At 35.7% G+C, this 13,419-nt stretch overlaps 1 protein-coding gene across 5 annotated transcripts in view; it reads right to left on the bottom strand.

Moving 5' to 3' along the window:
• Arhgap5 (Rho GTPase activating protein 5) overlaps positions 1–13,419 on the bottom strand; it is a 68,216-nt gene that overhangs the window by 18,132 nt on the left and 36,665 nt on the right. For 4 of the 5 annotated variants that reach the window (XM_011243990.2, XM_006515438.4, XM_011243989.2 and 1 more), the window contains one exon: positions 11,211–11,358. In XM_011243990.2, coding sequence (XP_011242292.1) covers positions 11,211–11,358 — 148 coding nt within the window. The remainder of the gene's footprint in view (positions 1–11,210; positions 11,359–13,419) is intronic. The other variant, XM_006515439.3, reaches the window with a different exon arrangement.

The raw sequence follows: 13,419 nt of genomic DNA, 5'->3' as shown, positions 1-13,419 counted from the left end.
CAACACTGAGCAAGAGAACCTTTACTTCTCATTGGGAGAAATCATTGACCAATCAATAATCAAACCATATAGAAAAGTAATTCCACCCTCCAAGGTAACAGAAATGAGTAAACAGCTCTCACAATAGTAGCCTTATATGTAAATAGCCTCAAATACCAATAAAGACACAGATACAATCTGATGAGATCAAAAAAGTAAATCTAACCACTGTCTTTATGAAGTATGATTCACTAGGAAAGGCACCCAAGAATCAAAGGATGGAAAACTACCAAAGAAATGAGAATTAAAAAGGAGCTGGTTATTTATTCTGTATCTGATAATGAAGACTTTATGATGAAATTATTCAGAAGAGATAAGAGAACAATTAATCAAGAAAATATAAGTATATATGCAATAAATGGAGTTCCCAATTTTATAATTCAAAGAAACATTAATGATAGACACAAAAGGACAGATCCTTATACAACAATATGGGTAGTTTCAATTACCTCCATCTCATCCCTAAATAGGCCATTCAAATGAAAAGTCAGAGAAACTCAGTAGTAAAACCATATACACATTCAAAATTCCATTTAGCAGATGCAGAATATACTGCTTTTTAAATTTATTTTTTATTAGATATTTCCTTCATTTACATTTCAAATGCTATCCCAAAAGTCCCCTATACCCTCCCCCTGCCCTGCCCCCTTACCCACCCACTCCCACTTCTTGGCCCTGGTGTTCCCATGTACTCAGGCATAAAAAGTTTGTAAGACCAAGGGGCCTCTCTTTCCACTGATGGCTGACTAGGCCATCTTCTGATACATATGCAGCTAGAGACACGAGCTCTGGGGGGTACTGGTTAGTTCATATTGTTGTTCCTTCTATAGGGCTGCAGACCCCTTCAGCTCCTTGGGTACTTTCTCTAGCTCCTCCACTGGGGGCCCTGTGTTCCATCCAATAGCTGACTGTGAGCATCCACTTCTGTGTTTGCCAGGCACTGGCTAAGCCTCACAAGAGACAGCTATATCAGGGTCCTCTCAGCAAAATCTTGCTGGTATACTGTTTGTTTGTTTTTTCAATAGGCCATGGAACCTTCTCTAAATTAGACAACATTCTAGAGCACAAATCAAGTCTTACTAAAGACAAAACAGTCTAAAATCTTCTATCTTATCCAAACATAAGGCAAGAGAATTAGTAATCACAGCAAGAAAAACTTCAGAAACCACATAAAGAGACTGAACAATAAATAACACCTGAAAGGCCACTGAGTAATTGGCAAAGGTGGGAGGTGCGGGGGGGAGGGGGGGGGTTGGACTAAAAAATGTCCTAAACAAATTAAAACGAAAGCATAACTTAGCCAGAACATTGGGGATATAGCTAAGGAAGTTCTAAGAAGAATGTTTAACGCTATGAGTACTTAAACGCCCAGAAACATCTTGTGGTGGTTTGAGTGAAAAATGTTCCTTATAGTCTTAGACATCTGAACACTTGGCCCTTGGTTGGTGGCACCAGTGTGTTTAGGTAGTACAGCCTAGCAGGAAGTACATCACTAGAAGACAGCTTTTAGATCTAAAGCTTTGCACCACCACTTCCAGTTCACTCTCCCCCCTCCCTCTTTGTGCATGTGCCTGAAGACTTAAGCTCTTGGCTTCCTATGTGAGCAGACTTCCTGCTGCTTGCTGCCATGCCTCCCCAGTAAGATGGAACCTCTGGAACATGAAGCCAAAATAAACTCTTCTCTAAGTCATAAGTCATTTTAGGTCACATGTTTGTGTTGGATAGTTTTATTTCAACTTGATAAAAGCTGGAGTTGTTTGAGAAGAGGGAACTCCAACTGAAAAAAAATTCCCCTACCAGACTGGCCTGTGGTGCATTTTCTTAATTAGTGATTGATATTGGAGGTTCCAAGGTCACTGGTTCACTACACTAGCCCTGAGTAGGTAGTTCTACTGTGTATAAGCACTCTTGGGAGCAAATTGATAAGGGACATTCCTCCATAGCCTCTTTCAGTTCCTGCCCCCAGGTTCCTACTTTGAGTTCCTGTCTTGAGTTCCCTCAGTGTGTGATTCAAAAGTTGGAAGATGGTGAAATAAACCTTTTTCTCCCAAAATGGCTTTTTGGTAGTGGTATTTTAACACAGCAATAGAAAAATCTAAGACAGTTTTATCACAGCTGCAGCAAACTAATACTAATTGTAATCAGATAACCTAATAATGAATCCCAAGATCTTAACAAACAGAAGGACCCCCCCAACACAGACAATTTAAATTCAGAGCCAGCAGATGACAAAGAAATCACAAAGATCAAAGCATCACAGTATCTGATTTCAAATTATGCTACAGACTCACAGTACTAAAAACAACACAGTACTGGCACAAAAAATAAACTCAAAGTTACAAAGACCTAATTTTTCATAAAGTTCTCAGGAAAAAAATATGCAGAGGAAGAGAGATACCTCGTACAAACCAAAAAAAAAAAATCTTTGCCAGAAGTCATGTTAATATAAACAAATGAATAAAGGAAGGACGAAAAACAGGTAGGAACATGGATAGTTGGTCTAGAAAAGTAGCTCAGTGGTTAAGAGCATGGACTACTCTTGTAGAGCACCCAAGTTCAGTTTCCAGGACCCTTATGGGCAGCCTACCTGTAACTCTAGCTCCAGGGGATCAAACACTTTCCTCTGCAATCTGTGGGTACTTGTACTCATAGATTCATAAAACCACAAAGAGACACAAAATTTAAAAAATAAAAGTAATCTCAAAAGCAAGCCTGAAACAACAGGACATGCTTGTAATCTCAGTGTTTGGGAGTGGAGACACGAGGATCCTTGGAGGCTGATGACCAGTCAGTACAGCTCCAACAGCAAGCTCCAGGTTCAGTGAGCAAGGCCCTGTCTCAAACAGCAGAAGCAGGGGGAGGAGGGATGGGATAGGACAGGGAGTTTCTGGAGGGGAAACCAGGAAAGGGCATAACATTTGAAATGTAATTAAGAAAATATCCAATTAAAAAAAAAAAGGTAAGGCAGAAGAAAGCCACTTCTTACACACACACACACACACACACACACACACACACACACACACAGAATAACACAAAATAAAACCTAAATTATCTAATCAATTAATGAGATAGTAAACAAATTTGAAACACAGATGTTCAAAAGTAAGTGTACAACATCTTAAATTACCAGAAAAATACAAATTAAACTGCTCTGAGAATCTAACTTAACCTAACCAGAATGCCTTTTTATCAGAAAAGAAACTACAGGCTGAATATGTTGTTCAGTTGGTAGACTGACTGCCTATCATGCATGCACAAAAGCCTGGATTTGATTCCTTAGCACTACATAAGTGGGGTAGGGTGGCACACGTATAATCCCAGTACTCAGGGGTACATGCAAGAGGATCACAAGTTCAGTGTCATCTTCAGTTACAGAGTGAGTTTGAGGCCAGCCTTGACCCAGGCTCTCCCTTATTGTCTAAGATGTGGGGAGTCTAGAGATACTCTTGCAGAAAACCTTAGTTGAGACTTCAGCACCCGGGCTGGACGGCTGACATGTGGGTGGAGAGAAAAGGAGCCCTATATACTGCTGGTGAGAATGCAACTTGTAGAGTAGCCACTATGGAAACCAGCATGAAGGTTTTTCAGAAAACTAAGTATGATGTATCTATACTACTCTTGCTTATATCTCAAAAGGTTACTAACACTCCACAGAAATACCACACATCCCTGATTACTGCTGTACAACTTATAAGAGCAAGGAAATGGAACCAGCTTAGACATCTCTAATTAGATGAACAAAAACAGAAACTGTGGTACATACATAGACACAAGGGTATTCAGTCATAAAAATGAAATTTACAGGGAATTGGAATGACATAATATTCTGACTCAGAAAACATTTTTTCTTGTCTGTTCAACATCAAGACTGAAAATTACATAAGCATATATAGAGTAAAAGGAAAGCATCAAGTACTAGCCTATAGAATTTCAGTACTATGTGAAAACACATTTTTTTGTTTTGTTTTGTTTTTGTTTTTTTTTTTTTGAGACATGGTCTCACTATGTAGCCTTGATTGGCTTGAACTCATTATATAGACCAAGCTGGCCTCAAACTTACCTGCTCTGCCTTCCCAAGTGCCAGAATCACACTTGGGCCCCATACATAATATTTTAAGAGTCAGAATAAAGAAACAACTAGATAAGGAATAATATAAATGTGACATAATAGATTTTAATATAATATACAAAAAACTGATATAAGACAAAAGTTGCTAAAAACGTTTCCGACTAACAGTATGAGCACAACGGAGGAAAATCGGATTAAGAGAGGGGCAAGAAAGGAAAGGGGGTTGGGAAATGAGGTAAAATTGCTCAAGTATGTGCTGTCCATGTATGAAAATGGCCTTACGTAACCCAGTATTTTCTTTTTAAGTATGATTAAAAAGATACTTCAATTTGGACAACTGGGATGATCAAACTTCTATTGTTACAAACAAGCAAAATCAGAAGGTGTTTTGGGGGAAGATGGATGAATTACACCTTAAATTTTGTCAAGTACAAGTCATCTCTTTTAACTAGAAAAGTTCAATAGGCAGTTCAGAATATATTAACATATTAAAGTACAAAAAGAAAGATCTGGAAGATAATCCTATAAATGGGATGGTCCTGGCCCAAATGCAAATATCAATCACATATACATGAATGGCATCCTAAATTAATGAGTATAAATTACTGAAGCTATAAGAATGTACTTACTAAAGGCATAAGAAAAAAAGAAATGTGTAGAAATGCTTTTACTTAAAACAGGATTCTTAATCAAATGCCTATTAATGTGTCATGTAAAAAATTCATGATACAAGATATAAAATATATTTTCCTGGATATTACACAGTATATAGACCAAGGCTAACTATGAAACTTCACAATGAAATTTCTCTTATACTAAAAGCTGATACTGACGAAATTAATATTAATTAATTCTTAGCAGTAGTATGTGACATTTCTGGGGGAGGGGGGAAACTGTTACATGAGTAAGACACAAAGGCAGTGCTTTCCCAGTTTATCAAATACAAGTCTCTCCTTTTAATGCCACAGGGCCTAGAGTCCATGCATTTTTTTTAACTTTACTGAACTAAAATGTGTCCCTACTTTTTGAAAATATTTTGAAAGTCACTTTAACTGATGCCCATTAAAAGTAACAATAGCTTTCCAACACTTGTTATTTCCATTACATACAATAATTAAAAAAATTCACAAAGCATATATCATATACATCAATTTCATTTCATCTTAAAAACAAAACCACCTGTGGCCAGGAGTTCCACAACTTGTGGTGGTGGAAGTCTTGGACCCAAGAGAAGAGATCTGTGTCTCTCTCAACTTTGGTGAGAGGCTTCTTTATGCATCCCATACTTGTTAATACAGACAATAGCTGGTCAAATGCTGAGTACAAACTGAGTGCTCGTCTATACCAACCTCCCTTACGTAAGGCTCAGAGAACATCAAAGTAGAAGAGGAAGAAAGAATTTAAGAGCCAGTAGATGGGGAGAAGGTGGGTGTGGAGCTGTGAAAAGCTGACTCCTGGACATGGTTGCTGAATACATCAACTCACTGTTGTTGAAGTTACTGCATATGAGCAAGACAATCAAAATTCCAGTATGTGTGAGTGTCTCCAAAGTCCCAAACCCAGCTGCATAGCTACTGGCAAGTGAGAGGAAAGTCTCTCTGATTTGGGGATTTGCTCTGGTTGGCTATCCATGTCCCAGCATTTGCCTCCAACACCCACATCAATATGGGAAGCATCAATAAGTACTAACTGGACTCTTAGGTAGTTATTTTATAACAATAAGAATAATCACAAAAAGTTGGAAGACAGGGCAGGGGTCACTAATGGGAGTTGGGAGGGAGGTAATGGAGGATGGATATGATCAAAGTATACTACACAAAAATAAGTGAAATTTTTAAAGAATTTAAATATTTTAAAAAATAACAAGACATAACACAGTAAAATAAATTTCTTAGTTACATGATGACCATGCTAAAATCTCTAGTTTGTTCTATTTAATGGATAAAAGATAACCTCTTGAAATGCCTTCAAATGATACAGGTGAATGGTTTCTTCTCTCTGCAAGGTTTCTATCATTGAGTCCAGATAGCAATTTTATATACATTTGACATAAAAGAGCAACTACCAAAAATACTGAGTATTTAAAGAATAACACTCAGAATTAGGGGGTTACTAAAATAAACTAAATTGTCAATATATTATGTGATAGGATAAACCATAAAAAGCAACTCTAAAGATCAGTGTCATGTCACATTAAAAACTGTTTATGTATGACAAATACTACCGAAGAGTAAGTTTACTTTTCCTTTTTGAAAAAGTTATGTATGTCTACATGCACATTATATAGTAGATAACATACAGAAAACTTTTATCTTATGAAATCACAGGTGATTTTTAGCTGATTCTTCATGGATTAATTGATATTTTCAATTGCTATTTTTCCTAGAAACTTCTAGTTATCAAAATCACTTGTAAACAGTTAAAAGTTATGTAAACTAGAATCTTAAGACAAGTGACTTAAGCTCTTGGGTTTCTTCCACTATAAAAATCAATGTAATTTTACAATACTTTGATTAATTTCATATTACAATAAAGGTTTATGCAAACAGTACGTATTAAGCAAAACTGACTCTTTTAATAATTTCAGGGGAGGTTAAAAAGAATAAAGTGTTTCATCAGGCTTGGGAAAAGGAATATAATATTCCTTTTCCTTTTCCTGTAGACATTTTGTCACTAAAACCAAAATTACTGCCAGACTCAGTGGCACACACTTAAATCCCTGAACTTGGGAGATGGAGGTTTTTTGAATTTGAGGCTTGTTGAGCTACAAAGTTGAGTTCTAGGACAGCCAGGGATACATAGTGAAATCCTGCCTCAAGAAATAATTAAGACTGTCTCCTCTTTTTATTTATCTATTTACTTAGTAACATTTTTTTTTGAGACAAGTGTCTCACTATATAGCCCTTGGCTGGCCTGGAACTCATATGAAGATCAGGCTAGCCTCAAACTTATAGAGGTGAATATGCCACTGCTTCCCTGCTGCTGGGATTAAAGGTTTATGCTACCATGCCTGGCCCTCTTTAATTTGTGTGTGTGTGGGGGGGGGGGGTTCCGGGGGGGTCGGGGTGGTGGTGGTGGTGGTGGTGGTGGTGGTTTGGAACCAATAATTCCAATTCTAGTTTAGAAAAGTCTTTTAAAAAAAGATTTTTAATTTAAATTATATAGTATACATGAGCATCACATGCTCTTAATGAGATATCTATCACTCCAGCTCCCCAAACAAAGAAATTTAAAAAATAAAAATCTGTGTGCAATATCATAAGGGTAAAGATTTGGTTACTGCTGTTATTAACATAAAAAATAAGACGGTCCAAAGCTAGAAAAACATTTGTTGCTGGACAAAAGTATAGAAATAATCTGGAAGCCGGGCAGAGGCAGGTGGATTTCTGAGCCTAGCCTAGTCTACAGAATGAGTTTCAGGACAGCCAGGGCTATACAGAGAAACTCTGTAAAGAAACAAACAAAAAAAATCTGATAAAAAAACAATAAGACATTTTGAGGGCTAATTTATAATTCCTTTGTGCAAGGAAAGAAATAACCACATTGTTTTTAGTGGTTTACTCCTTTCTTTTTTTTTTTTTTTTCTTTTCTTTTTGGTTTTTCGAGACAGGGTTTCTCTGTGTAGCCCTGGCTGTCATGGAACTCACTCTGTAAACCAGGCTGGCCTGGAACTCAGAAATCCACCTGCCTCTGCCTCTCGAGTGCTGGGATTAAAGGCGTGAGCCACCACTGCCCGTACTCCTTCATTTTTTAATTCAATTTATTTATTTTTTAATGGGTGTTCTGCTTACATGTATTTCTGCGTATCATAGGCATGCCTGGTATCCTCAGAGACCAGAAGATAGGGACTAGAATTATAGACATGAGATGCCATGTAGGTGCTGGGAATTGAACTTGGTCTTCTGGAAGAGTAGCCAGTGCTCATAACTGCTGAATCACCCTTTTAGCCAGCCTGGTCTACAAAAGTGAGTTCCAGGACAGCTAGGGCTATACAGAGAAACTCTGTCTTGAAAAACCAAAAAAAAAAAAAAAAAAAAAAGAAAGAAAAATAATAGTGATAATTAAGACACAAAAGCATACAGAACACAAGTGATGTAAACAGCGCTGACCTTTAATACGTTGTTGGTAAGATGTAGAACAGTATCCACTATGGAAAATAGTCTGACAGTACCATAAAAAAATTAGTTACTAAATGACGCAGCAATTCCATCCTTCTAGGAACATATTGAAATAGTACAAAACTCTTGGACAAATCTTTCTATATAAATGTTTATAGTACAACCATTCACTATCGCCAAAAGGTAGAAGCAACCTGAATGTGTCTATCAAATAATAAAGGAGACAAAATCTGGTGATTTCATTGATACATGTTACAACACAGGTGAATCACAAAAAAAGTTAAGACAAAGAAATTAGACGAAATCTTCATATATTATATGCCTAAACTTTAATTATGATTCCTTATTTTCTTCTCTAGTTTTAGAGCCTTTTGTATAGTCTGTCAACATTTTGAACTTTTCTCACTCTAAATGTTAATCGTGAATCTAACTAACATAAAGTTTACATTAATATTTATATACTGACAATTACCAAAATAGCATCTAAAAACCAAAACACTTTCCTAAGCTCTGTACCACATATCCAACAGAATCTTGACCTTCTACTTGGATATTCCACAGGTACATAGATGCAGCAAACCAACAGTTTAATGCTTCACTGTGATTCTATTTGCATTAATATGGATATTACTATGAAGGATTACCTGCATGAAAATTGACCTCCCACAGCAAACAATTAAAAAGTGTGTGTGGGGAGGGGAACTTAACATTTTAAAAGAAGCACTAAATCTCCCAGCTCAAAACTGTTTATTTATAGGAAAAAGCAAGTGAGATAAACTATCTGAATGTCCCAGTTTAGTGTCTGGATAGTCTTCAGAAGACAGTGAAAGGAGGTGTAAACCTAAGAGCTGCGACAAGCTAGCAGATACAGATAAGAGATCAGAAAGACTGATGTCTAATCTGTGGGGCACAGCACCAGAAGTGGAGACGCACAGTCAAGAGCCGCATACATGTATGGAAAATTCTCTACAAACTAGTAGAATATTCCACATGTATGACAATTTCCTGTAGCTAGAAATGGAAAATTATTCTGAAAATATCTTTTAATACATTGAGTGAAATCTCCTTGCTACAGTAAATAATTCCTACTATGTATCAGACAAAACAGTAATCTGGATCTTTAATATTTTAGCAAATTTAATCCAGCAATATATAAAAAGTATAAAAAATTAAGAACCAGTGGTATCTACCTCAGGAAGTCAAGGTTAGTTTACTCGAAAACCAACCAATATAATTTACTACTTGAAACTGAGTGAAAAAAAAGTTATGATCATCTCTAAAGATGCAGAAAAACAGTCATAAAATTAACATCCAGCCAGACTGAAGGCTTTTCATCAAAACTGAATTCTGCAGAGATATGTGATCTCCTTCATATAGAACATCCTCATTTTACATGGTCCTGATGCAAGTCTCTCCATTTATCTTAAAGAAATAAAACAGCATATGAAAACCTGGGGTCACATGTGGATGCAGGACAAGAAGAATCTAGTTATAGTTTCTCTTCCTTGCTAGTGAACCAACCCAAAGTAACTAGAAGTATGTATATTAACAGTTCAAGGTCAGACTAGGGTACATGGAATTCCTTTCCCAAATAAAACAACAAACAAATATGGCATATTCACAAGGCCTAAATATTTTTCTACAGAAAATGAGAAATCATTAACTCCAAAGCAGACAGATAATATTAGATAAATCTTTGCATTTGTTTTTCCTGTCTTAAAGTCAAGTAAGAAATTTGTATAAAACTCACTTAAGTGCTTGGTGAAGGAAAGATTAAATGCAGATCAAATATAGACTCTGTATTAACTATAATATATATATGATATCATGATGCTGGAAAAATAACAGTATTTGCTATATTGTACCCCTTACTAAATCTGTAAGTCACCATTCCTCATCACACACAGACATACTAGTAGTATGTACAGAGGAGTAAGCTGATAACTGGTCTAAAGGGTAAGGCATCCATGAGCAAAACTGAGCACAATTATTTAGATAAGACATGGCTATAATAGTTTTTCAAAAACAAAAACACAAAATAAAACAAAACAGCAATCACAAAACCCAATGCTTATACATATCCAAAAGTGTTACAAGTAAATAAAGCTAAAACTGATATAGCTTATGTTTTTAAACTTTTTATAATTGTAGTTCATCCAATCACTCAGGCTCATGGTTAACTTGAGTTCATTTAAAATATGCTCAATAGCCAGGCATCTTGGTAAATGCCTTTAACCCCAGAATTCAGGAGGTAGGTAGAAACAGGAGGATCTCTGTGAGTTTAAGGACAGACTGGTTTATACAAAGTTTCGTAACTACAAAGTGAGACTCTGTCTCAAAAAAATAAAATACACTCAAGTATAACTTTTCCAATCTATTCCCCAACTCTTTCTAGCTCAACTTTCAGTTTTTCCATTTTTAATATTTATTATATTGCAACAAAACAAAAATGCATACTTGTTTTTAAAACTGTGAGGCATCTATACATACCATATAAACATAATTTGAACCATATAAAATGACATCAAGCGATACGGCTGAATAAGTACTAACACCACACAGAATGAACTGCCATTTATAAATGTATAATCATGGCTTTAACTTTCAAAGAAAATTACCCACGTGAGGAGTAAGTAACATAAACAGTATCAGGTTTAATTTTAATAAGATATTTTAATTACTGACTCAAATCAGTAGCAATCTATTAATATAAAGTTATTATAAATTTAAGACTTAGGTAAGTTTAACACTTTAGCTTTCAGCATATTTATTATGTTCAAGAAAAGATCTTCAAAATCACTATTGAGTAACAATGAAAAGTTCAAGTATGGGACAGCTACCTGCAGAGTGACTAAGATGACACTAAGTAATGGGAACATGAAGGCTAAAATACAGTTTTAACATATCACATTTAACAAACTATTATTGTAGCAAAAATGAAAATATAAATCAAATCTCATGTATTTATTCTTCTAGCCTACCTGTGTCTTCAATAAATTCCACACATTTTTCAACAAATAGTGGTATAGGCTTCTCAGCTGTAACCAGATCCTGGAGGGGCATCCCAAAGTAATTACTTTCCCAATTTCTACGTGTTGGTGGGTTGAAGGTCTTAGTTTTCTTTTTCTGCTACAAGAAAACATATTCAAATTAAAACTATTAATGTTTATCTTCTCCAGATTATTACCAGACAATGTAAATAAGTACTTTGGAGCAAAAGAAGTATTTAAAAACTACATCCAACCCAAATGCCTAGTAATATCAGCCCTGATAAATTCTGCTAGATAAAAACTAAACAATAGAGACAGAAATGAATGGGGGGAGGGGATGCAGAGGGGGAAGCTGACTATAAGAAAATGGTCTCTTTGGAAAGAGTCTAGAGGTTAGAAAAATTAAATAGCAAGAGATTGGGAAAAAAAGTAATTTTTCAATGTTACCACAAAGATACCAAATATCCTTCCTCATTTTATATGTGGTCTATCTAGCCTTTGAGGTAAACTGTGGTTTCATCTAACTTTTATTTGTAAGAACACATTATTCTTGATTGATTATAAATGAGACTCCATAAACTTTTAATTGTCACTATCAGCCTTCTTTCCCATTCTTTACTATCTCTTACATTTTAACATCTAGACATTTCATTGTCTAAAGAAACATACCAAACATCTTCAGAAAAGGAAATAATTAAACAAGAATTTCAAAATCTAGTATCAGAAAGAAAATGGATTCTTCACTAGGAAGTGAACATGTCAAAAACATAGTGAATAGTGTCTGAAATCCACTATTCAGAGGATTCTACCTCAACCTTTCTGGATTAGATGTTATCTCTGTAGGTAATTCTGTTGCAAACACCCAGCTGGGGATCTCTGAAGACTAGAAGGATGAATTTTTCAAACATAAAAAGTTAGAGCACTTGACAACCCAGATTTTTCCGTCTAACTTCATCTACATTTTTTTATTCTCCCTGAAAAAGCGAACCAAACCACCAGACAAAAACTAATAACCACACCTTCCCCTCCACTCACAAACCTATTCATTTAATCCATTAGTACTGTTGCTGACTTACAAATAGGAGAAAAGTGGAAGGAATAGCAGAAGAAGCACAGATACCATCATCATACCGTATGTCCCCAAATAGCTCTCACTTCCCCTATTCTTTCTACAGAAAACTTGTTTTAGTCTCTAGACTGGATATCTTGAATATTTTAGTCCTTTCAATTTCGGGTTCTTTCACCCAGCAAAATGTCAGAGCTCATAAAAATCTAACTTTCAAATCCCCAGTCACTAACACTTTCTGGTAAGAAAGAATATACACCTCTTGTTAAGTACAGACTATTTACAACAGGTCATTAGAGTGTTCTAGTGCAAAATCTAACTTGCCTATAATTTTATTCTCCAAATGACCATCACCAAAACAGCTCTGTGCAAGGAAGTAGATGAGACTGTAACTTAAAAGGTAGATAGAGGTAAAAGTGGCTTCGTTCTTTTTCTTGGAGAAGTGAGATGCTTTTTAAGCTACAAACTAATAACTGTATTAGAATTTGAATGGAAAATAAAATCTGAAGCAAAACTGATTTTGTCTGTTTATAGAAATAATGCAAATTGTTAAAAAAATAAAAAAACAAACCCAAAATACGCAGTAATTTAATCAACATCAATGCCTAGAATCTAGTAGCATGAATAGAAAAGAATTCTTAAGTCTGCAACATCAAAAAGTTATTTTCTTAAGAGTAAGATATCTGGAACTGGACAGATGGCTCAGTGGTTAAGATAGTCTACTGCTCCTACAGAGGACTTGAGTTTGGTTCCCAGCACCTATGCTGGGTGGCTCCACAAGGACCTGAGGTTTCTGGCATTCATAGATACTTGTACTCATATGCACATACCTATATGCATGAATAGACATGGGGCACACACATACATATAATTAAAAGTAATTTTTGAAAGTCAACTAACTAGGTAAGCCTTAATTGTTGCAATTCACTCCTAAGAAATACTATTTTTATTATTTGCCTTTCAAAATCAATTTGAACTCTGAGATGACAGAAATATCCCAATTGAGGATGGGGAGAGGAAAAAAAAATAGACTTCACTTTGTCTTAGAATGCCTATTTCACTAAATTTGGGGGTTAATAAAAGGAAGCAGACCAGGTATGATGGTGCACACCTTTAATACCAGCACTCAGGAGG

Source organism: Mus musculus, chromosome 12 (assembly GCF_000001635.26).
Source record: "Mus musculus strain C57BL/6J chromosome 12, GRCm38.p6 C57BL/6J".
Lineage (NCBI taxonomy): Eukaryota > Metazoa > Chordata > Mammalia > Rodentia > Muridae > Mus > Mus musculus.
The sequence above is the reverse complement of the archived record's forward strand: the minus strand, read 5'-3'. Positions and strand labels throughout refer to the sequence as shown.